Raw genomic sequence first — 25,952 nt, forward strand, 5'->3', positions numbered from 1 at the left:
CGAGGCTCGCTGCTTTCCCGCCTGCTGTGGAGGCGCTGGGCCGTGGGTGAGGCGCCGCGGCCGGGGCTGGGGCCGGGGCCGGGCGGGCGGGTGCGTGGTTAAACCGGCAGCGCCGAGCACCCGCTGCGGAGCAGGGGCCAGTGGGTGTGCGGGACTCCTAAGGTGGGCGCGTCGGGTGGCAACAGGGCCCCGGCGTGAGGAGGGGGCCCTGAGGGGAAGGGGCCCTCCAGTGGGTCCGGCCTCCCCGGCCTTCCCCCGCCCCTCTCCGGTAGAAGTCGGCGCCGAGGCTGTGCGGCGTGGGGCAGGCCCGTGGGCCGACAGGGACAGGGACGAGAGGGGTTCCGCAGCTCCTGGAGGTGGGCGGTGCGCCCCGTCACTACGCGGTTCCGGGCTGCGGCGAAAATGTCAGGACGCTTACTGGGTTTTGCTTCTCAGTTAAAGGATGAAAGGTAGTAAGGAGCCATTTTTTGTGAAATTCGTAAAGTCTTCTGGGAACTCGGAGTATTTTTTTAAAGCTCTTGAGGTAAGTAGGGTTGATCACCTTTCTCAGTGAGCTTGGTGAATTATCTAATTAAATGATTTCTGTGGTTGACTTAGATGTACCTTATAAGTATACATCTGGAAATAAAGCTATTTCAGTAATAGAGGTGTTTAGTGCTTAATAAAGTTTGATGAACAAGAACAATTTTGTTGAAGAAATTACTTCTTGAACAAGAAATAATTCTAATTTCAAAACCTATTGACATTTAGTGAAGTGACATGTAGCTTGGAAGGGCTGGATGGTGGTCACTCATCTAAGCACTAAGCAAACTTAGGAAGGACACTGTGGATTGTTTTCCACCTTGAGAGGTTAGTGGTAGCTAAAGGCCCTGTGTAGCAGGATCAGGTACTGAAGTTTGTATGATGAATGTTTAAGTCTGAGTATTGTGAAGACTTGGGGGAATGAGGGGGACACCCATGAGGTATTTTAGCTCTTTCTTCTGCCAGTATACTGTTGCATGGTAGCTTTGTTGTGAGCTGTTTCAAGTAGATGTACTTGTGTAGTTTCCACAGGATTGGCTATTTGTGATTTGTTAATTAAATAAATATATGCACTGTTTACCTGCAGTCTATAAAAGAATTTCAGTCAGAAGAACATCTCCAGATCCTTGAAGAAAAAACAGCACTCAATATAAAAGAAAATGATAAATCGCTTTACATTTGTGATCCTTTTAGAGGCATTGTTTTCAGTCATCTCAAAAAGGTATGCTACCCATCAACTTACTTCTAGCTATATTCTTTCTTTTCTAGAAGCACTCATGTCCATACTTACACTCTGTTTGTTCTCTCTTTTTGCACTGAATACAGCAGTATGAAGTATTCACAATAAATATTTAAAACTTCACTGCATCCTGTGTTTAGGGGAGAAGATGACTAGCAAAGCATAGGATTATTTTGAAGTGCGTGGAAAAATAAATAGTATGATCAGTTCTGATTCTGCTGGCGTCGCTAAGCTGGCTCTCACACTTTTTTACCTCCTGAGTAACGTGATTTTGTTTGACCTGCAAGGAGTTGTCCAGCAGACAAAGATAGGCTAGCTGGAATTCTCTAGCATGTTAGCTATAGCATCTGCTGCTTTTACTGAGGCCAGAAAACCTACAAGGATTGTACTGAAAATCTGCAGCTGAAAGTAAAAACAAAACTGTCACCTACCTGGAGATACTAGAGGAGGAGGAGGACAGACTGAGGGCCCTGCCTTCCTCAGGTTTCAGGGACAAGGAAAGCCTTCCTTATACCAATGTACCTTCTGCTAATTTTCTTTGGGTTTTTTTTCTGTTATTTTATTGCAGCTTGGTTGTAGAATTGTTGGACCACAGGTAGTCCTGTACTGTATGCAGTCCCAGCGATGTGTCCCAAGAGCTGAGTATCCTGTGTACAATATGACCATGGCCGATGTAACAGTATCCTGTACCAGCCTTGAAAAAGATGTTAGGGTAATGCATTGTACACAGTGGATTGTTTAGCTGATTATCGTTGACATTTGCTTCAAATGGCTCATTACAAAGGCAGCAGTCATACTATATATAAGTCTACCTGTGCCTGTGTCTAGATATATCTAGTCTTTTTATATTTTGTAGACTCTGTATAGTTTATGTAGACAGTTGTATAGAGAGAGAGTCCTGTAAGTATATGTAGTATATAAATGTGTATGTAGTGGTGTATCTATGCATACACGTGTATATATTACATAAGCATATACATATATAATCATGTAAGATTTGGGCTGTATTAATATGGGAGTAAATGTATGTTTTGGGGATTTTCGTTAACTGATTAGACAGATCGCTTTTCTTGCTATTTTGTCTGTGACTATAATGCTACAGACAACATGCTCTATTTCTGATTACTGAAAACTACATGGTAAAGACTTAGTACCCAGTCAACTATGGTTTAAATAGTTTATCTTAGAAGTTTACTTTTTATTTATTTCAATATTTCTTTCTAATTTATACTACCTAAAACGTCAACCATCCGTAACATTTTACTCATACAGTGTGATTGTAGTATTTTTATTAAGGGTACATACTATGTTCAGCTTATCATAAATGCAAATAAAATGGAAAGCATATTTGATGTTTTTTATAGCTTCCATATGTATCCATTTTGTATTTTTTAACAGTTTTTTAGGAGAAACCATGGACAATTGAAATCCATGATTTTGTGTTTTTAAGGTGAACTTGAGTGTGGTGTAGGTTCTTTCTTTTTTCTGGATAATTTTCTATAATATTTTTTCCCCACTCAGGAAGAAGTTCATAAATACGTGCAGATAATGGGTGGACGTGTGTACAGAGACCTCAATGTGTCAGTAACTCATCTTATAGCTGGAGAAGTTGGCAGCAAGAAATACTTAGTAGCTGCTTCTCTGAAAAAACCTATTTTGCTTCCCTCTTGGGTTAAGACACTGTGGGATAAGTCTCAGCAAAGGTATAAAAAACCAAAACAAAACTGGTTTTGTTTTGGGGACTCCTAATTATTATGGTGATAGAAACTACTTTCTTTTTCTGTTTGATTTTACTTGGAAGAAAAAAATATTTTATTTCTTTTTTCTTTCCTTCATTCCTTTAGCATAATGAGATACACTGATGTTAACATGGAAGACTACGCTTGTCCTGTGTTCCTTGGCTGTACAATTTGCGTAACTGGCTTAAGTAGTTCAGACAGGAAAGAAGTTCAGCGCCTCACTGCTGAACACGGTGGGCAATATACGGGGCAGCTCAAGATGAATGAATGTACTCACCTCATAGTTCAAGAGCCAAAAGGTAGAACTTACAGAGTAAATGTTATTTTCACTTCTTGAGTTAAAGTAGTGTAAATATGCATAAGCATAAGAGTTTGAACTGTCTCTGTGTCTGCTTCAGTGTTGCTCTTACTACTTCTGTTTAGGGAATCACTGTTGATGGGAAGAGTAACAGAGGGCACCCTTACTTTGCTCTAAAGGCATGAGAAAGAGAACAAAAGAGGAAAAAAACACAGACCCAGATGGTATTTAAGGGAAGAAAAAGGGAGAATCCTAGAGGGGATGGAAGAATAAAGAAAAACTAAGTTTTTTGGGAGAGGTGGATAGGACTTAATTCATATGCTGATTGAAATTGAATTGTGGACTAATGTTTTTTAACTGATCTATTCTTTGTGCCTTCTGAACTCCCTATTAAGATAAAATGAAAGCTCCCTTTCTTTCCTCTTGGGAAGATGAAAGGATTGTAGTTTTATTGTGAGAAGAATGGGAAGGGTTTTCTTTTTTCCCCAATTTCCTTCCCTTTCCCTATGGGGAAATATCCTGGGACTTCTTAAACGTTTTTTTTCCCCCCCTGTGCTTGAAAGCTTTAAAGCCTTTTTTTTTTTTTTTCCCCTCCCTTTACTCCTTTACTGCCCTGTCATACTGTACCCATGAGCTAGCCATCAATGAGATTTTTTTGCTCTAACTTTATTTAGAGAATAAATAAGCAGCTTATCAGAAAAGTCCAGGATAACACAACGTGCACATTGAAATCAGTTATTTGAATTTTTAAATTTTCGTAATGTCCAGCCATCTTTCAGCGATCACTGTTTGAAGCATTAGCCTTTTAGTGACTTGTAATTTTTATTTTGTTTACATTTGAAAGGTCAGAAGTATGAATGTGCCAAAAAGTGGAATGTGCACTGTGTGTCTGTGCAGTGGTTTTCTGACAGCATTGAGAAAGGCTTCTGTCAGGATGAGAAAATGTATAAAATAGAGGCTGGATCAAAACTGAGTAATACACCCAGTACGTCAACACCTACGAATCATGCCAGCAAGCCTGATAGTAAGTAAGACCTTTTAAAATATGTTGAAGTACAGTACAGTAGGAAACATTTGTAGTAAGGAGGAAGAACTGTTTCAAATTAGTAGGGTGCCGCTTGCTTTTGCAATGCTGGTTTGAAAGTTTGGGTTCTGATTCTGCTTATGCTTAAAACACAACAGATTACTTTTATGTACATTGAATATTCCAACATGTGTAGACTTAAAACATGTGAATAATTGTTTAAAAAGTAAACTTGAATTAGGCATATGATTGTCTGCTTACGAATCAGTGGTGTTTATCTCTAAGTCCTAAAAAAGCACGACTGTTCATACATTTGTAGTTTCAAACAAGTGTCTGTTATGAATTTAATCTTACAGCAGTCTTAAGGGGAAAACAAATGCTGCTTTTTTTTTTTATTATTATTATTATTTTCTATTTTTTTTCTTCATATATTTGTTTTTACTTGCTCCATGCTATTATCAGAAGGAAAGTTAAAAGCATTTTGTAAACAAACATGGTAGCATGAAAGACACAGCCAGCTTTAAATGTGTCTTTCCAAGCACCTGTAACTGACTACTACTTCAGGAAATGACTGAACAGGAGCACTGGGTTAGCACTACCAACAGAGCACTGGGAATTCAAGTTAGTTATTTAACCAAGGTTATACCTACCTAGTATTTTTTATTCTTCAGACTTTACATTTCCTTCTAGCACAACAAAATCATATTTGGCAGTTTTGTGTTTTGTTTAGTGAAGCAGTGGAGAGAGACGAGCCAAAACTAATACATCTTTTTAAATTTTATTTAAAGATCATACCCTTTCGGACGTCAGCCACATTTCCAATATCAATTTGAGTGGTGTTAATGAAACTGCATGTAGTTCTGCTATGAGCAGCAGACTGGATCCTCTTCCTGATGAGCTGGAAAACTTGGATATAAGTTCTTTTCAGCCCTCTGAAGATTTGTTAGATGGGTGTCGAGTATGTTGAACAGTGTATACTTTGAAATGTTCAGTCTTAACCCTGTGGAAGCAACTAGGTTAAAGCACTGGCAATTGCTGCTTGAGTAAATTGTTCTTTCCATGGTCATTAGCAAATGCCAGATTTATTTTGTGTCCACATGCTGTAGCTTGCGTGTGTGTCTATGTGTGTGTGGGTGTGTGTCTAATTGTATGTAATACGTAGTATAAATATAAAATTATATATTTATAGACATATATTTAAACACTATAGTGAATGGGTTCTAGAATTGGTGTGTGGTTTTGGGTGGGGTTATGGTTTTTTTTTTTTGGTTGTATGACTTTGGCTGGGGGTTCATTCCATTAGTAAATATTGAAGTTTTCCTAGATTAATTTGCAAAGATAAATTAATCAAATTCTAAATGCTTAACTTTTTTGCTGCTTCTCAGAAGCTGCACCACTAGTTTCTGTGTTCTGCAGCAGTCAAAACAAATTATACCAAAATATCCTACTTTATTTTTTTCTTCTTTTTTACTTTTTTTTTTCTTTTTTTAAAAGCCTTTTTTGTTGTTCTGTTCTGTTTGTAGGTCTATCTGTGTGGCTTCAGTGGCAGGAAGTTGGACAAGTTGAGAAGGCTTATTAATTGCGGTGGTGGTGTTCGATTTAATCAACTTAATGAAGACGTTACCCATGTCATTTTGGGGGAAAATAATGATGAGCTGAAACACTTCTTGGACAAGACAGCTCACAGGTTATGATAACTGTATTGCTTAAGATCTACTTCTGCCTTGTTTTCTTTCTCCCACCACCTTGTAAGCAGGAAAACATGTATTGATTTGAAAATCCTAAATAGTTCTTGACTTAAATGAGAAGACTTACAGCTAGTATTCATAAGTACATCCTCCTGTGCTCTTGAATACTGTAGTTCTTTGGGTAGCCATGAGTCACCTCAGTGAACAGAAAAACAAGTATTCTTATTGGTGAAAAGAGATGTTAACATGTATTTGTTAATATATTGAGGAGGAAGGATTTGGCAACCCAGCAGTGGCAGATATAGTTTACATTATTGAAAATAAGTATGAAATTCTCTGCTCTCAGACTGAAAGAATTAAAAAAAATCTTGAGGTTTGTAAAGTGCCCAAAGCTTGTTTAGTATTGGAGTTACAAACTTCAGGTGTGTGTATATACTAGTATTTGCAGAGCGGGAAAGAAGAATCTCAGTTCTGAAACCTACTGTAACTTGTTTGTATAACACTTTATTTTATAGGCCTCATGTAGTGACAGCAAAATGGTTGCTGGAGTCATTTAGTAAAGGTTATCTACATCCAGTGGAGCAATATATCCCTCTAAACTACCAGCTGTTAGAGAACCCAATTTTGGAGCAACCTGGAATGAAGTCAATGCTTCCTAAAAATAAGTGTCTCTTGAAGAAAGAAGCTGTGAACGTTATAAAGCATCAGAAAGCTGCTGAAGATGACTTCCTCTCTCAATATGTAAATAATGATTCTACATTAGGTAAGTTCTAGGTTCAGCATACCACAGAAAGTTTAACTGCGCATAATTAGCATTTGAGTTTTGCAGCGTTTGCTTATTAAAAAGTTAGCCACATCTAGTATGTTAACTTCTGTATTGTGTTTTAGAAATCAAATTTAAACAGGCCTATATAGAGCCATTTTTAACTAAAACCTGACTGAAAACAGCAGAATACTGTCATTTCTTCATGAAACTCTATTGAGTTGTCTTTGATGTTCTTGTCAAGCAATTACTGTGGTTGATTGGCTTGTGGTTTTTTTCCTTTCAGAAAAAGTTGAAAAACTAACATCCAGAACCTTCAATGATGTTACTCACTTGACTGTTCAAGGAGAGAATCAATCTTCTGTCTGTAATGGTTCTTTGGGAGAGTCTTCTGCACTGGCTGAAGGAGGCTTATTTGTCAGAAAGAGATTTCTTCTTTTAGGTTTTGATGAAGAGGACGAGTCCTGCATTGCAGATATTATAAAGGAGAATGCTGGGAAAATTCTGCCGCTGCAAAGCAGAACCATTGCAGACTATGCTGTGGTACCTTTATTGGGGTGCACAGTGAAGCCGACTGTTGGTGATGTTGTCACAAATACATGGCTGGTAAGGGAGTTACACTTTCAGTTCTGCGAGTAAACAGGTATCTATATTAGAAATACATCTTGTCAGAAGGCAGAGTTATCAGTGGCTTAAATGTAAGTAAGATACTGAGAGATTAGCCTCGTTTCATTTGAAATGTACTAAATGAAAGCATGCTTTAAAGCCTCTGCATCTGTAAGGTGTCTTTTGTCTGTTTCACTTCATTTTCTACAGGTTTGTTAAATAGGACTTCATTGTCATGACTCAAAGGCTTTTTATATGAGAGTCTGACAGCATTCTCTCTAATGAATTGTAGAAGGAGCTAGTTGACTAATAATGATTTCATTTGATATCTTTGTGCTTCCTTTTTCTTGTTTCATGCTTTTTACAGCTTTTTAACTTGTGGCAGAAGAGCAAGTCAGCTTTATAGCTCAAAGTCAAAAAATATTAACCATATTTGCCAAGAGTGGGCACATGATGTAGACTAACTGCTGTTAGTTTTTTCAGTATTAGGTAACTTTCTGTGAAGTAAATCTATACAGACCCTCAGATCATGCCTTGAACTACTTCAAGGGAGCCTCCAGCATTGAAACAGTACTAACTGAAAAGTGCTGAATAATGCCTCAGTATGTCAAACCTGACAAAATTAAAACGATCTAGAAAAGAATTTGTCTAATTCAATAGGAAATAATGTGTTTCAGATGTAACGATGGAAGCAGGATTGCTTGTTGTTGAGTCCATAAACGCTATTGTACAGTTGCTGAAGTATTGATGGCTTTGTTGCTATTTGGCTTGATTTGCATTTTTCTCTCTTTCACCTTCTTTAAGATAACATGTGTGGAACAGCAGCTCCTTTTAGATCCCCAGTCCAATCCACTTTTCACACCAGTTCCAGTGACGGAAGGAGTTACCCCTCTGGAAGATTGTGTTCTTTCTTTTAGCCAGTTCACTGGTGCAGAGAGAGACTCCCTGGTTTATCTGGCAGGACTGCTAGGAGCCAGGTATGTCTCCTGTCACCGTTTCTTCTTGTTCTTAGACAGCCAGTGTGATGAAATCCATTATGCATTTCATTTCTTCTTTTACAGGAGTAACAAATATTAGAGTTAAAGCTCTTTTGGATTCTATTCCTTTACAAAACCTAGTGCTGAAGCAATGAGATGTTATTGTATAGTTCTTTTATTTTCCTCTCCTTTAGAGAAATTTAGTAAGTATTCACACAGCCTGATTTCTACCAGAATACGCTCAGTCTCCTATTTCCCAATGATTGAGTCTCAGTAACTTTTTGCTCTGCTCTAGAACAGAGCAAAAAAAGTCAGTTTTTCAGATGTCAGGCCTTCTGAGTTGCTCTTCAGTTGTCCAGGAGCGGACCATTGTTCCTCTTCTTCAGTACTATCTGGTTCAGCCTCATAACGAGTGATAGTGCACCATTTCTTAGGAGCTGGGATGGTGAATTATTTGCTTCCAATTCATCAGGATCTTTGAAAAACATTATGAAAAACATGTTTAGTCATGAAGTGGCAAAATTGTATAGCTTAGAGTATCATTTGATCTGATTTGTACTCTATTTGAACTAAATTCTTTGCCAGTGAGTTCTCAGTCCTGCCGTCTTCTTGGAAGATTGGGTCCTAGATGATAAGAGAAAAACTGTAATATAAGGAAAATTATTGGTCATTTGGAAATTATGCTTGTTGGCTCTGGAAAGGAATCCAGCCTGTCCCATTAATCTTGCAGAAGAATGTTAGGCCCAGTGTATGATTTGGAAATGGGATATGTGAGGACTTCTGGAGTATCAGAAATGTTATGTTTTCAGTACTGGTAGAAGCAACACATTACTGTTTAACTTTTTTTTTTTTTTTTTTTTTTTTTTTGCTTGTAGGTGTGGGTTAGGCTGTAAAGTGCAAAGTGGATGGCCTTAGATAATTCTACTGGTTCTTTTTCTATTGCTTGAATGCATTTTAGAACAGTATAAACGTGCCCTAGATTGATTTTGTTTATGACTAAATGAATGTTTTATTGATCTAATTTTAGAGTCCAAGAATTCTTTGTGCGGAAAGCCAATGCAAAAAAGGGAATGTTTGCCAGTACCCATCTTGTGGTGAGAGAACCGGATGGTTCCAAGTATGAAGCTGCGAAGAAGTGGAATTTGCCGGCAGTCACTGTAGCTTGGCTTTTGCAGTCTGCAAGGACAGGAAAGAGAGCAGATGAAAGCAAGTTCTTGGTTGAAAATGCAGAGGCTGAAGGTTGGTTATTAGCAAGTTAGGGAATATGATTGTGTCATTATACTGTTCATTCACGATAAAGAAGGCAGATATGATGATTTTTTTTTTTTCCCTAACACCTTTGAAGTATTAGAGCTAAAGGATATTTTTCCAAGTATTTTTTCCGTATATTTTTTTTTTCCTGCTGTTGAGTTATGATTATAGAAATGATACTGTGTGTTTGCTGCAAGTCTCTTGGAGCTAGTGGAGTCTTGTGGTTTTCAGTTGGGAATCGAGCTCAGTGTCTCAGCTTTGTCCTTTTTGACACATATGCTGCTCTAGATTGCGTGGGAATTGATGATAGATCCAGCTTAGAACTTCATACCTGTTAGTCTGCAATGACACGATGCCCCTCTGTTCAGTCCTTCATGCCTACTTCATCTTCTGATGCTTCTGCTCCTTTTCCAGTTATTTCACACCTTTTATTTGGCAATATTTCTTCCATATTAAGATGCAGACTACAGTGATTTAATACTGAATGTTAGCAGACCTGTTTTGCCAGTGCCCTTGTGAATTAATTATATGGGTCACTAAGTCAAAGGACAAAAGGTATGTTGTTGGCATAGGCACATCTTATCTGTATATTACATTTTTAAGGAAAAAAAGTGGAGGGTCGGGGGAAATGAGCAGTAAAATGTAAAAGCAATTCTTATACTAATCTTTTTGAGCTATAAAGATGATGAGTAAGGGATCCAAAGGCGTAAGGGATTGGAAGTGTACATAGTGACATAAAGAGGTGTGATTCAGAGTCATGAATATGAAAGAAATTTTGCGTTGCATGGAAAGTAAGGAGCCAGGGAGGAGGAGTTATCTGTAATGTTGAAAGGGAAGGATTTGTTGTGTATTACATCTTTTTCTTGGATTTGTATTTTGATAGTTGTTGTACGACATATGTGAGCTATACAGGTATGTGTGGAACTGCAAACAGTGTGAGTGGACCAGAGGTTGCTCGCTTTTTTTCAGACACTTAGGGTCAAGCTCAGTACCAGTGTAATTTAAACTAAGTAGTTAACTGGAAGAGATAGTTAAGATACTGGCTTTTAAAATATCACCATCAGTTTAGAGCATTTATTGGGGGGGATATGAATTATTCTTTTAGGGAAAGAAAGGTCAGATGAACTTTAAGTTGTTGTTTAAATGAAAGTGTATGTGAGATCTGTGTTCGAAAGAAAAATCAGATTGCTTGCTTATGTTTTCTTTGTTTCTCTTAAAGATAAGGAGAGTTCCATTACTCAGCTTAGCAAGACAGCAGCAACTGTTAAATCTCCTGATTCAGAACAACCTACTTACCTCCTTGAAGCTGGAAAAAAAACAGCTGTGACCCCTCTTGATATCAACAGGTTCCAGAGTAAAGCTTTCCAAGCTGTAATCTCTCATCATATTGGGAAGACAACCCCTCTTGCACAAGGGGGACTGCCACAGAAAGAACCGTCTTTACATCTTGATACACCGTCAAAATTTCTTTCCAAAGACAAGTTATTCAAGCCCTCCTTTGATGTGAAGGTGATCATCTTTGCAAATTTTTTAGTCTGTAGAGCCAGTAGGGTTAAAGATGCACATAAACTTAAAAACAGCACAGAAACCTATGCTTACCCCTTTTTATGCTGTTAACATACAGACTTTCCATTTTGAATAAAGCCAGGAAAACTGGCTCCATTTATTTATGTATATTTCTAGTCAATGACCTGTGGAATAAATTTATTGACTAGTAGATGCTATAATGTCCTTAAAAAAGCTCCTTTGTGCTTATTGCATCATATGCTCATGTGTTCTACACCTCACATAGTACACAATCTGTGTTCTTTACATCTAAAGACTGAAAAATGTAACAAGAAGACTTATAATTGCTCCAGATATTTGGAAACAAGTGTTTGCTTGTTTTGTGATGAAATGCTACTTTAATGACATGTTTTAATCTAATAGCTTTATAGCAATTACAAAACTGTTATTGCAAATTGAAAAATGCATTGGGGTTTGGGGTTCATTGTGTCATTCTGCGGGCCACAAAAGGCTAGAAAAACTACTAGTCTTAAAACAGAACAAAGAAATCCCTGATACTTAGGGAGTATCTGTGCTGGAATAGCTCTTCAATGACTCAACATGTGCTTTGGAAGGCTTCAGGTTTGTTTTTTGTTTTTGAGGCCTTAACTGAAAGATGAATGCACTGAATTCCTGCAAAGTTGTTAGGTTTTTTGGGGGTTGTTTGTGAGTTGGCTGTTTTGTTGTGTTTTTTTTTTTAACCCCTCTGCCAGCAATAGAACAAAACATGTATTACAAAACCAGAAGAATCCAGTGTTCTCTTTAGTTAGTTCTGCTTCCTGAAGAGAAGGCTCCAGGGAGACCTTGTAGCGGCCTTCCAGTACTTAAAGGGGGCCTACAGGAAAGATGGGGAGGGACTCTTTATCAGGGAGTGTAGTGATAGGATGAGGGGTAATGGTTTTAAACTGAAAGAGGGTAGATTTAGATTAGATATTAGGAAGAAGTTCTTTACTGTGAGGGTGGTGAGGCACTGGAACAGGTTGCCCAGAGAGGTTGTGGATGCCCCATCCCTGGAAGGGGATGGCCAGGTTGGGCTGGCCAGCTCAAAGCCAGACAGGGCTTTGAGCAACCTACTCTAGTGGAAGGTGTCCCTGCCCGTGGCAGAGGGGGTGGAACTAGATGATCTTTAAGGTCCCTTCCAACCCAAACCATTCTGTGAGTGAGTGAGTCTGTGATTCAACTGGTACTCTGCTTTTTGAAATCTAATAGTTCACCACTGATTATTTTTTAAAAGCAAGATATTCTAGACCAAAATTTCTCTTTTAAAAAAGGGCAGTAGGAAACTTGGTGTTTTAAAGGTGCAGATAGAATCACATATGCAACTCTTGTGGGGGGAGGCATTAGTAAGTTAAAGTAATTGGCTGGGGTTAGGAATACCTGGGTTTGGCGACTGGCTTTTCCATTGAGGGCAGTTTCCATTGATGGCAGTGAAAAGAGAGATTAATAATCTATCTTCTTCCTGTTTTGCTTATGCAGACTCTAAGATTGGGATTGTTTTGTACTGCTTTTGTGTAATGGTACTACAGTTGCACTTGCTAGCTGCTACTGTAGTACACCGTCCTGGTTTAGGAGTATGAAATCTTACTACAGACTATATTTATGAAACTTGCACTTGAGTGAGAATTTTGTAATGTGTTCGTGAAAGTCAGTCAGCTGCTTCTTTTTTGGTAGGATGCTCTGGCAGCTTTGGAAACTCCAGGAGGTCCTGATCAAAAAACCAGGAAACTGAGCACGCCTCTCTCTGAAGTCATCAGCAGAAACTTGAAATTGGCACTGGCAAACAGCACGAGGCATACAGTAGCTCTTACTGCCAGCCCTCAGTTGAGCACTGCACAGCCAGAAGTGGTAGGAAATTTTGGTTTTGAATTTCTGGAGCATAGGCTTAATTAAGAAAATGCCGTATCTTTTGTGATTTAAGTTACAAAGGAGTTTGTGAATTGTGCTTTGTGATCTATTTGAGTAGAAATCCATATGATTATGCATTCTTCAATGACAGTTAAAGGAAGGTAAGATAGAAGAGTTTCCTCCTGGAAGGCAAAGAATTTAAAAACCTTTTTCTACTGTCTGTACTACTATCTTGAATATTAAGCAGTTGCTAAGTAACATGGCATATAAATATGTACCAATTTAGACTACGTAATATTGGGATGAGAGGATTTCATCACATGTAAGAAATTCCCAGGCTCCAGATGAGCAGGATTAAATATTTTGTCTTGGACTAAAGTTAGGAGTTCTTTTTTAATACATATGTCTTCTTTTCCTATCTTCCTCTGTAAGGTGCTGCTCTTCTGCTTACTAGGAGGCACAAGATGTCATCAGTTGGTTACCCCCTTATAAAGACACATTATGTTATACTTTCTTGTAGTCATCTTGCCTCTTCAGTCTAATCTACCCTAGAAGATCAGACTGAGAGAAAACAGAAAAAGATGTAGGAGGAAAGGGAACATTTATGTATTGCTTGCCATGTTAGTACACTATTTACAGTAGAGGAGGGGCAAGGAAGCTAATGGCCTTCAGCAAGGGAAGGCTGTCACTTCTTGTTTTGTAGCTCTGTATTCTTACTTTTTTTCACTCCAGTACAGTGAAATACTTCTGTGGCACCAGGTTTGATAATTCCCTAATTTCAGTGTTCAGGAAGTGCTCAGTCTGCGATGGAAGGAGCGGGATATGTGCCAGGGAGACTGGCTGAAAGTGAATCTTTTGTCTTTGGATTCCTAGTGCATGGAATGATAATAGTGCTGGGTTTTGACCATGGAGTTTGGGAGCAGCAAAAATAGAGAAAATGTGTTTATCTTAGTTTTGTTGTTATTGCATATTTTACTACATGCTACCTAAATATTAAAGTGTTTTTGTTATTGATACAGAAACCTTCCAAACATTACTCTCCTGTTTTTATCTCTGCTGCTTGAACAGGAAGAAGAGCCCAAGCCTCTAGCCGATGTTGTTATATATGTTAGTAAAAAACTTAGTAAGAAGCAAAGTGAACTGAATGCAGTAGCAGCTTCTCTTGGGGCAGACTACAGGTATCAACTGATAGAAACAGCTTCTAAGCTTCTGCACTGATGTGACTTCTAATACACGAGTCTTCGCATTCTAATATGCTTTATCTATGTGACCTTTTGCTGTAGCTAAACATTAGATTTCACCATGTTAAACAATTTGTATTGCAAAATAAGGCCATCCGCTTGTAATGTGAAATAATGCCACCTTTCCCTGCCACATCCCCAGTCTCTTGTGTTCTTGACAAGTCTGTCTTGGAAAGACTGTTTGCCCTGAAGTCTTCCCGAATTGCGGATTTTTTTTTTTTCCTCTTCTTTTTTGAAGAAAAGTATGCAACGTTTAACTTTTGGGTAGTTTAAAATTTGCTTTATATTTTAGATTTTGAATCTGATCTGAACGTGTGTGTGTTTCTCCCTGGCTCAAAACTAATTATTTTACAGATTGTAAGCATGGCTAAGTTAGTGTGCTTAGAAAAGCTTAGGAAAAATAGGTTGTCACGAAGAGAAACTACAAACTAACGTTTGTGATTTAAGACAGAATTCTGCTCCCACTAAATCTGATTTATATATTTTGTGAATGACTTCTATAATAAATGTTATCATTCACGGTGTGGATGAGGAAGTTGCCCTTATGTTTGGTAGTAGCTTAGAAATACTGAAGATACTTGCATTAGATCGCAAATACTAGTTTTTATTGGTTTAAATGTTAGAATCCCGCATTTTGTTTATTTTGAGCTTTGAGGATCAGTATTTCACTTGCAGCTCAATATGTCAACAAAAGAAAAAGCTCTCTCATCCTGGGTCACACATTCTTTTCAGAAACTGATTTGAAACTCCACTTAAATAAAAACAAAACAAAAAACCTAAAGCAAACCCCCTCCTCTTCCATATGTTTATCAGATTTAGTTTTGTTTACTTCAGGAATGCTTTCAAAAGACATTGAAGTTGTTCTATCCTGAAACTGAATGCTGTCTTTTTTGATGAAGAAAGCAGGCTCATTGCTTATTTAGGCATAACAAAATAGGCAAAACAATATTTTAACATGAACAAGGGATAGGACAATTTCTGAGCTGGATTTCTGATACTTTTTGATAGAAATAATATCTTCAAGTTGTATTTCATTTTCTTTTCTAGATGGTGCTTTGACGAAACAGTAACACACTTCATCTATAAGGGAGGACAAAATGACAACAATAAGGAGTACAAATCTGTTAAAGAACGGGGTATACATATTGTTTCAGAACACTGGCTTTTAGAGGTATGGAGCTTCCTTTGTTTCCTTACTAAAACTGAAGGGAAATGGAGCCTTAAAACCAGTTATAAGGCAGTGGATTTTCTGTTTGCGTTTATACTGGACATGTATAGGAACTGATGTTTTGCATCATGCTTTGAATTTATAAATTGAGCAATCAGTTTTCACTGACATACTTTTACCTTGTTCTCCATGAGGAGAAAAGAAATTCTCTTCCATTGAACGTTTCTGCTACATGTTTCCCAGAATGAGAGCTACATTTTTCTCTTGTGTAAAGTACTTCTTTCAGTGGTGCTTTTATTGTATTTTTCCTATGTTTAGATGTGAAATTTCTTTTATCTCAGTCAGTTTCTCATATTTCTTACGTTAACTGATTTTATTACAGAGTGCCCAAGAATATAAACGGCTTCCTGAATCTCTCTTTCCTCACACTTATAATCCCAAAATGAGCCTGGACATCAGTGCAGTTCAAGATGTCAAGCTCTCCTCCTCTAGTAAACTGTCAACTGGAAAACCAGCAGAGGAAAATGAGGTATAATGTGTGATATGAATTCATGTTCTGTGAAGCAATTTGGATTCAGTTAACTTAATTGTTATATTAACATATTAATAAAAAACGTTGATGCTTATTCAGCAATGCCCTGAATCAGGTTTAGCTAGTAATTAATAGTAGTTATTGCAGATGTTCCTTAAGGTTTTTCTGCATTTGTAATATTCCTCTTCTAGGGCGATGGAGGGAAACACAGGCATTTCAGGATTAGAAGTGCTTTCCAAATTTGAAATGATGTAGGTCCAGTCTTTGCCTTCTTTTTGTAGGTAATGAGATCCAAGGTGTGAACTTGCCTTAGTAGGCATTTACACTGCAGAATAGGTGGTGTCACTGATGCTGCTGTTCACTGTTTTACTGTCATTGCAGTAGCAGAAAGGTTAGATTTACTCTAAGGCAAGATTAATAATCTTCAGAATTTATAGAAGCATTGAACATGGGTAAAAAGCAAAAAATTTTGGTGTTTGAGAATTCTACTTGTCTTCATTGTTTTTAGATTATTCCAGTGGATGAAGATGATGCTGAAGATGATGTAACGACTGACCAAATAAAGGAAACGGACACTACAGGGGAAGAACAAATTCTAACAAGTGAATCCAAAGGAGGTAAATGTAAATCACTGTTTTCAAAATAGTTGTGGAACATCAAACTATCCATATAAGCCTTTTACAGTTTCAGGTGTTGAATGTTAAGATCTGGAAGCTTTAGGTACCATATTTATATACCAGTCAAGTACAGCTGGCCCTTATTGTTGCTGGGTGAGAGGAAAGGGTTTTGCTCTCTATTTTAAAGACTTTGACAACCCATAAGAAAATCATGATCATCTGTTGCAAATTACTTAATTGCTGTTTCTTTGTTTTTAAAACACTGAAGTTCATCTTTAACATGACAAATACTGTTTTACAGTATACCTTTTTTGTTATGTAAATAAATGTGTTATGGGAGAATTGTGGATATAAGTTAGATCATGAGAGCAAATTCAGAAGTGAGCCAAACTGAGATTTCTCCTTGTGTCTAGGAATAGGTGGCTTGGGGCATACGTAGTTTTCCTAGATATTTTTTCCCCACATATCTTTTCCTCTCCTTAATGTATTGTCTTTGTCCCAGTGCAGGGGTGGCAGGGGGAAGTTGACTGGAATTTCACTTACTTTTCTCTTGTTACAATGTAACAGTCGTGATCTTATGAGTTTTTTTTCCTCCTCTTAAGTTTTAACCCAAGCACTAGAAATGAGGGAGAACTTCCAAAGGCAGCTGCAGGAGATCATGTCTGCCACATCGCTAGTGAAACCACAAGGGCAAAGAGGATCCCTTTCAAGGAACAGTTTTGATGGTTCTCCAACCACTCCTGATAGCACACGGTCTGTGCGAAATGGCCGCAGTAGGGTCTTGGAAGCTCTAAGGTATTGATTTGTGTTTCAAAGTATCTTACTTTGTCCTCCCTGTGCATTCTTAGACATTCATTGAAACATGAATAGGTCTCCAGGGTTTTTTTCAGATGTATTGTCTTTCTCTGCTGATGTACTTAAGTTGCTTCTCTTGCAATTCACAGTCTTTAACTGGACATACGAGATAAAGTCAGAATGTTATCTTAATCCACAATGGGTATCTTTTTGTTTTTCAAAAAATCACAGAATAGTATGATCTCTTTTTAGTTTTGAATTGAATTATGCCAACTGATTTCTTTCTCTTCAGGTTAGTTAGTGTTCTTATAGATTTTGAAGAAAGCAGTGCTGCAGTATTTCAGTACATAGGTCATATACAAGTAGTAGGTATTCCTGCAAAGCACCTCTGTGAATGTTTCTCTTTTTCTTTTCTCTCTAAACAGAGAATAGGATTTGAACTCTTAACAATGCTGAGCTACAGTGAGAAAGTAATGGAAACCTTGCAAAATTATTCCTTTAGCTTGGTGTTTATGTGCAGATTAATAGGTTCAGTAAAGAGTAGAGTACACTGATTTTTGGAATAATTTATCAATATGACACATAATAAAAACATCTCCTACTAATATTTTGGTTGCCTTTTTTCAGCCATGCTGACACTTAGGCTCACAAAGCCAGGCTGCTGGAGTTGGTTTTATACTGAAATTTTCCCCTTTCCCAGCCATGCTTTCTAATAATGAGGTCACTTGGATGCTACAGTTGATATGATAATTAACACATTGCCTTCTAGTATGTAGTCTTCTGTAAAACAAATGAATATTTAAGGTATCTGTGCTTTTTTCCTTAGGCAATCCCGTCAGGCACTCGCAGATATAAACACAGAGCCATCCCAGAGTGAGCAGATCATCTGGGACGATCCTACTGCAAGAGAAGAGAGAGCAAGACTTGTCAGCAACTTTCAGTGGCCTAATAGTCCTTCCCAGTACACTGAGCAAGGTCAGAATAATGCCAGCAAGAACATGAATGAGTCTGCCTTCAAAGGATCTTTAGCTGATGCAGAGATTGCTGGTATAGGTAAAATCGGAAATACAATATCCTTGTTCTTTGCTACAGCATCCATTTGATCTTTGGGACTTTTAAAATACAGTAGTGTTTGAATTCTGCTTTTTAAAAAAAAAAAAAAAAGAAAAAAAAAGTGAGCGTTGTTGGCATTTCTTGAATGCCAGAAATACAATTTTACATCTTTGAGCTCCGTTATGTGTTGCCGTTTTTTAGAGAAGCTTTCGTATCCATTTGCCATTTGTGGTCAAACACCAAGGCAGTGCTTGTCTAAAAATAGTCTGCATCAACTTTAGGAATTCTTCCAACTTTTTTTTGGAACTACAGCTGGTTTCCAGGTAACAATTCAGATAGGTGTAGTGGAATTCAAATGGGAATACCAGTAGTAAAATCTTCTTAATTGTAGTGGAAATGTTCATAGGTGAAGAATGGAGATGTAGGAAGAAGATAACCCATGAGCCTCTGTCGTGGTTTAATGCCAGCTGGCAACTAAGCACCACACAGCCGCTCACTCACTCCCCCACGCAGCAGGATGGGGGAGAGAATCAGAAGAGTAAAAGTGAGAAAACACAGGGGTTGAGATAAAGACAGTTTAATAGGTAGAGCAAAAGTCGCGCACACAAGCAAAGCAAACCAAGGAATTCATTCCCGACTTCCCATGGGCAGGCAGGTGTTCAGCCTTCTCCAGAAAAGCAGGGCTTCCTTGCACGTAACGGTTACTTGGGAAGACAAATGCTGTCACTCTGAACGTCCCCCCTTCCTCCTTCTTCCTCCAGCTTTTTATTGCTGAGCGTGACGTCATATGGTATGGACTAGCTCCTTGGTCAGCTGGGGTCAGCCGTCCCAGCTGTGTCCCCTCCCAGCTTCTTGCGCACCCCCAGCCTCCTCATTGGTGAGGTGGCGTGAGAAGCAGGAAAGGCCTTGACTCTGTGTAAGCACTGCTCAGCAGTAACTAAAACATCCCTGTGTTATCAACACTGTTTCCAGCCCAAATCCAAAACATAGCCCCATACTAGCTACTATGAAGAAAATTAGCTCTATCCCAGCCAAAACCAGCACAGCCCGAAAAACAGATGTGTCAGAGCTGCTGATGGACATGCTTAGGTCGGGATTCAGTGAAGATGATGTATTTATCTTCCCTGTTCTTTTTGAAGTCTTTAGTCTACTGCTAGGACTAAGGAAGCAACATACTTACGTTTTTACATCTGGTTTTGCTTTCTTCCATTCCTGCCTCCCAAGAGATAGCGGAATCCTTTACTTCTCTCTCCCCACTGCCTCCTTCCTGCCCCCAACTCCCTCCCTCGGTCTACTCATAGAGTTTCTGCTTGCAGCAACAGTCTTCCTGAAAACTAACCCTGTCCTAGAGGAGGTTGAAGAAAATTAGCTAAATGCGTTCAATTGATTTTTGGTTCAACCAAATCAGTGCGGTTTAGACGAAGAAATTAGGCCATTTAGGGTTTTTTCTGAGGCAAGGCATCCAGGGACATGAGTCTGCAATATTACAATTGGTGGTTTGTGGTATAAGGAAGAGCATCTTTATGAAAGGTAATGGCGAAATGTAACCGTACGTGTTACATAGCTACTTTTTTTTCTTTTTTAATTTTTTATTTTATTTTTTACTTTATCCGTAATTATGTACACAAAGACAAGTCATGCAACAATGCTTTACTTTCACAGCTGTTCCTGAGGCTGGGGATGGAGATTTGATTGAAGGTCTAAAGAATCCTGTATGTAGAGATCCTGAAACACCGATTAAAGATCACTTGATCCCCACTCCGCAGGCCCCCAGCATTGCTTTCCCATTGGCTAACCCTCCTGTGGCACCACAGCCCAAAGAAAAGGTTTGTCATATGAAGAAATATTTATGATGATTTGTGTTCTGCGAGATGTAGTGACACTTAAGAAGTTTTGAACTTGACAGTAAATATAAAATAGGTGAATATCTGCATTTAAAATCTTGAAGTGTATTACTTTTGTGCAGTTCTATTTCTCTTTCCCCCTTTCTTTGAGATTTTGAACAAATAATGTTTGCCCAAATAAATAAAGCTTGTTTGTTCAGACAAATAAGGCTTTTTGTCCTGTTAGTTCCTGCTGGAATGCTGAGGTAGGCTTTGGAGTGGAGAGTTACTATGTGTATTACTTGGAACTCCTCCAGCCATGTTAGGAGGATGGAAAAAAGGTAAGGCCTTTGTTTCCTTGGTTGTATCTTGAATTTCTGTTTAGGTGCAAATGGAAAATTATTTTTCTGCCAAAAACCTGGTTTAAAATTCTACTATTTTATAGTAAACTTGGAAGGGGCTAGGAAAATGAGCTTAGTCTTTGGCCACAATGTATCACTTGATGCTCAAACTCAGGAGCTATGTGTCTTCAGAGGCATAACGTGTCATGTTAGTAGTCAAGCTGTGGTGGAAATGCATAAGGCCCTCAAAGTTATAGAAAGTCTGAATGAATGAGGCAGTGTGATAGATGGATGATGATTTCTTCATGTGTTCAACTTGGCATTCAGTGGATATGAATGAAGGATTAGTTTTTATGACAGATTGGTTCAGTTGTGCTCTGAAGAAAGGGGGAACCAAGAGGATGTTAAGCAGGAGCCTAACGTTGATTTGATAAGATCCAAGCTTTTTGTCAAGTGATTGACAGGTTTGGTTCTGCTTTTCCTGGCTAAAAGAAAACTTAATATAAAAATAACCCAGAATGTTTGGCAGAGAAATAGTCAGCTGTCAACCTAATCTTTCTGTCATATTTTCAAAATCTGTTACTGTATTTCCAGGCTGTTACAGAAGATGAGAAGGCTGATGAAGAACCAGAAAAACACCGTAAATTTCAGCTGTCTTCTCTTAATCCTCAAGAAAGATTTGATTACTGCCATCTGATTGAGGAATTAGGTACTAGATATTTGTGAAATGCAAAGAATAGTATGTGTCTGTATGTGTCTGGTCAGCTGTGTCTTGTTGGGGAAAAGAAAGGGCTTCTGTTAGTGACTCATCAGATTTGAGGTCTCAAATTTACAGCTTTCTGTGCTTGTGAGCAATTCTTTGACTATATTATTATTGTTATTATGTGAATGATCAGCTTTGCCATAAAACAGCAATGGTTTTGTCTTCTGGCAGTTTTCTTTTAGCTCTTTCCACAACAGCCTTATTCTTTACTGTTGGGAGTGCCCAGGATCTGCTGTCCTCTGGTGTCTCTCTCATTCCTGTCTGTGTTACAGTGGCATTTTATTTTTATCAGAGCCACTCTTTCCTGGCTGCTTCTCCTTCCTTGCCAGTTTTTGCCCATGTCACTTCAATGATAATACTTTCAGTGTAAATTTGAGTTAAGTATATTTTTATCTGAATTCAAATAATTCTCACTTTGAATTGATCCTTTCTGTGGTACAGCATGACCCTTAAATAATTTGAATCAAATCCATTCGTCAATTCAAGGTGGAATAGTACTTGAGAAACAGTGCTTTGATCCAAGTTGCACACACATTGTTGTGGGACATCCTCTTCGAAATGAAAAATTCTTGGCTTCGATGGCAGCTGGAAAGTGGGTGCTTCATCGTTCCTACCTGGAGGCATGTAGAGGAGCTGGCTGCTTTGTTCAGGCATGTAACCTTATTGAGAAATGAGTATGTTGTACCTTTTCGCATTTCTTTTTATTTTGCACTGCTAGGAAAGGACTTAGCCTCTCAAAACCAATTAGCAGTTTACAGTGCCTGAGCCTTGGGAGTTTTAGAGGATCCAAAGTATGAGAAACTTTTGGCAAGCCTTTCTCTGAAAACTAGTTCTGGACCAAATTCCTGGTACAGGATAAATGAAATACCTGTACTTTTTATAGTTGCTTCTGAAAACTGAAGCTTGAGTACCTTTTGGTAAATTCTCACCGGTATCGGCTAAATTTACGTGGATCTTGTTACACCAGGAGTTAAATCTTGATCCTTTCAATAAATGAACATATAGTAGTTTTAAATAATCCAACTCTATAACCATGTACATAAACATTTTTGAACACTGTCTCTTCCAACTCCTCACCTCCCTGTTATTTCACAGTTCTCCTGGGTCTAGCAGTTCTTTTACATTGACCAGGCTAACTTTAAAATAATGCCTGTAGACTGGTTCATATCTTAATGTATCAAAACCAACTTCCATTGTTTTGGAAGACACTGCAGAAATGTAGAGTCGATGGCGTCCAGAGTAGTGAGTTGCTTTGCCCTGCTGTTGAATTCCGTTGTAAATAACTGCAAGAGGAATCTGGTTGTGTACATGTTGATGTCACAGACAACATGAGTTGATTTAGATACATATGTGCAATTAAGAGCCAGATCTCTAATTTTACCTAGAGCTGTTTTGGCCAGATAAAATCAATATATAAAGCTAGAGTGAGTTGGGATTTGTTCTGGTTTTGTTTGTTTGTTTTTTCTTTTTGGTGTGGTTTTTTAAAATCTGTTTTTCTGCTGGTAAAGTTGGCAGGACTGCCTCGTAATTCAAGCTTATGATTGTTCTAGGAAGAAGATTACGAGTGGGGAAGTAATTCCATACTTAATGTTTTGCCTGGAATCAATGTAAACCAGAAGAAACTAGCACTTGCAGCCATGAGGTGGAGGAAAAAAATTCATAAAGGGAGGCAAGAAACTGGTATTGTTGAGGTATGGTATTGTTGAGGTATTTAGATACTCATGCAATGTAAGTTGTACAGTGTGAGTGGACAGGACAGGGATTGTCACCAGGAAACTCAGAAACTTAACTAGCAGGGAAAGGAGATCTGCCTTGTTATAAAGAACAAAATGGATATATTCTGGATATATTCTAGTTAAGTAATTTTGTTTTTAAAAAACTTCTAGTGCTGGTATATTAGAAGTCTTAGTCTCCTCCTGAACCATTGTTCATGCTGGAATGTGGCTACTTATGTATGTAAGCATCCCTCAGCCAGGAAGATGTTGTTTACGCTTCAGAGCTCTGATTGGGGAGCTAACCTAACTCGGCTTTACTAGGAAACCACAACTGGTACTCGAAGTAACAGAAATCCTGTGCTGTGCCATATCGGTGAACACAACTCTCTGGACAGCATTTCTGTAGCTCTAGCAGCAAGCGTACTGTTGTGCTTCAAACAGGGCACAAATTTACACCTTTCCTAAAGCACCTTCTGTGATTTTTACGGTGCAAGTTCCGTAGTCTTTCAGTGAGACTTTTGAAAGTGGGACTTGGGCTCCCCAAAGCCTTTTAACTCTTCTCTCAAATCAGGCATTGCAGTTGAGTATTCATTGAAAGGTAGAAATACTGCTGATGTTTCAGTTGCATCAGGATAAATCTTGACTTGCATGTATTTTACAATAACTTTTTTAAAATGAATGCTTGTAACAAATCCTCTGTACCCCTTGCCTACTTGGAAAGTACAGTGAGTGCTTGTAGGAGGCAATCAGTTGGCCCTAGGTGCTGTTACTGTAACTGAGTAGATAATGTCGTGCATGGGGTGGGGGGGGAACTGTTGTTTCCAAGTGACTGTTTTTCTTAAGATGTGTTTCTGTAAATGAGTGTCTGGTATTCTGGAAAAAATACTCATTGCCAAGGGTCTTTTCATAGATTGGTTTGCCCATCTTGCTATGCAGGTGAAAGGGCTTGGTGGCAAGCTGCCTGACTGTACAGTGTTGGCCCAGTAGTTGTGTGTTCTGTGGGTTTTTTCCTGCCATTTACACTTAAAGACAAAACTAGGTGATAGCAAATCTTCATCTGATGGATATTCCCGAAAGAGGCAAATTATAGATCCATTAAGTCTTTGTGCTTTTTTAGTACCTACATACTTTAGACTAAATTGAGTCTTCTATTTAGGGAGCTTTCAGTGGCTGGAAAGTGATCCTGAATGTTGATCAAAGCAAGGAAGCGGGATTCAGGCGCCTTCTTCAGTCAGGAGGAGCAAAAGTATGTATTATTTTTTTTGAAACAAACAACCAACATTCATTTCTATTTTTTTCTTTCTGTTAAACTCCTCTGGGCATTTTTCATGTGAGTAAAAGGTCTGAACTAACAAAATTGCTTACACAGGATAGCTGAGACATGGTCAAAGGGTGGGAGGAAAAAGCTATGTCATCTTCATTTTGCAAGTGGTCAGGCAGAGCAGCTTGTCTGAGGTCACGCAAGTCAGTAGTGCTGGTGGGAACTGAGGATAGAATTTCTGTGTCCTGCTCTGATGAGAAGGATCACCCTTGAAAGATACGTGATGGTACAGAATGCAGCTGCAAATGGTATTTTATTTCCCATTGGTTTGCTAGTTAATTTGATGACTGAAATTATAGGTCGTGAACTGCATTTGTCTTGGGGAAGAAACACTAAAATAAACTCGGTTTTGTCTGTTGTGTTTTAATCTGTAGGTGTTTTCTGGTCATTCTGTGATTCTCTTCAAAGAAGCGACTCATCTCTTTGCTGACTTCAGTAAGCTGAAGCCGGACGACGCCAGGGTTAATGTAGCAGAGGCGGCAGCCCAAGGAGTGAACTGCCTGAAACCGGAGTACATCGCTGACTACCTCATCCAGGTGTGTGTGCCCGAGGGCGCTCTCGGGGGTGTTCTTCACCTGCCCCACAGGCGGATGGGGGCCTCCAGCAACCCCAGCCAGTTGCAGCCTCTGAAGGAGACTGCTGCTCTACTGGTCACGTGCCTCCTTTGCCAGGAATTGTGGCCACAAATGCCTATGCTGAGTATTTCGATCCGTGGCCTCAAATTTTAACTGCTATAACGTGACTTGTTCTAGTGCTGGCAATGGGATCCGTTGCAGGGTAGGGAGCTTGCAAAACGTATTCAAAATGTAGGTGTGCAATGTTCATTTTGTTATTTTCAATTTTAGAAAACTAAGGAGCTGTTTCTTTCTTCTCAGAAGCTTCTTGAGCTAAACAAAGACTTGAGCTAAAACACTTCTTCCCCCCCCCCCCCCTCTGTTGAAGGATCCACCTCCCCCAATGGAGTCTTACTGCCTGCCGGAAGCTGAATCTTACCTTCAGAATAACACAGAACTTGGAACTGGATTATCCCAGAAAAGAAGAGCGCTGGGAGAAATGAGCAGAGTCAAGCGATCCAGAATACACTGAGCAAATTCCGTGCTTTTAATTTGTACATTTTTAAATTCATATTTATATTTTTTCATTCTCACCACAAAATTAAAAGCTTTGAGTTTCACTTCTAATTCGTCCTGAGATTAAAATAACTTTACAGTAATACTCATAGGAAAGATTGCTTTGGTTACCAGTAGCATCTAAAAATATGGCAAGAACTCATCCAAAAAATACTTTGTCTCCAAAATGTCCTAACTGTCCCACTAATGATTTTGTTTAGGGACACCATTGTATTATAATAGTTAAGAAATACTTTGAGATGCTTATCACATCTTTTATCTGTGTGTTGTAGGGAAAATACCAGCTGATAAGAATTCTGTTGCATTTCCCATGCAGTAATGGACTTCAGTTTTACATGAATTTTTCCTCTTTTGGTATTTTCTGTTGGAGGGGAAAAGGGAAACTGGACAAAAAGAACTGGCTTGTAAATTTTTGTACTGATAGAGGGTGTAATAAATTATTTCTGTACAACAGAG

General features: G+C 38.6%; 1 protein-coding gene across 2 annotated transcripts; it reads left to right on the forward strand.

Moving 5' to 3' along the window:
- The first annotated feature begins 225 nt into the window (after positions 1-225).
- TOPBP1 (DNA topoisomerase II binding protein 1) lies at positions 226-25,952 on the forward strand. Of its 2 annotated transcripts, none has more exons than XM_050892037.1 (27): positions 226-523; positions 1,109-1,243; positions 1,830-1,973; positions 2,783-2,964; positions 3,106-3,299; positions 4,143-4,322; positions 5,111-5,280; positions 5,846-6,009; positions 6,526-6,773; positions 7,066-7,379; positions 8,184-8,356; positions 9,384-9,610; positions 10,863-11,116; positions 12,824-12,997; positions 14,066-14,175; positions 15,286-15,409; positions 15,789-15,935; positions 16,447-16,555; positions 17,158-17,350; positions 18,177-18,403; positions 20,066-20,229; positions 21,162-21,276; positions 21,817-21,980; positions 22,881-23,021; positions 24,202-24,291; positions 24,741-24,902; positions 25,309-25,952. In XM_050892037.1, exons 1-27 carry the CDS (start codon positions 443-445, stop codon positions 25,450-25,452), a joined length of 4,530 nt encoding a protein of 1,509 aa, XP_050747994.1. In that variant the 5' UTR covers positions 226-442; the 3' UTR covers positions 25,453-25,952. The 2 variants fall into 2 exon arrangements, with proteins under 2 accessions (XP_050747994.1, XP_050747993.1); XM_050892036.1 differs by having other exon boundaries at positions 9,384-9,595; positions 10,827-11,116.

The sequence above is a fragment of the Gymnogyps californianus genome, chromosome 2 (assembly GCF_018139145.2).
Source record: "Gymnogyps californianus isolate 813 chromosome 2, ASM1813914v2, whole genome shotgun sequence".
NCBI classification, from domain to species: domain Eukaryota; kingdom Metazoa; phylum Chordata; class Aves; order Accipitriformes; family Cathartidae; genus Gymnogyps; species Gymnogyps californianus.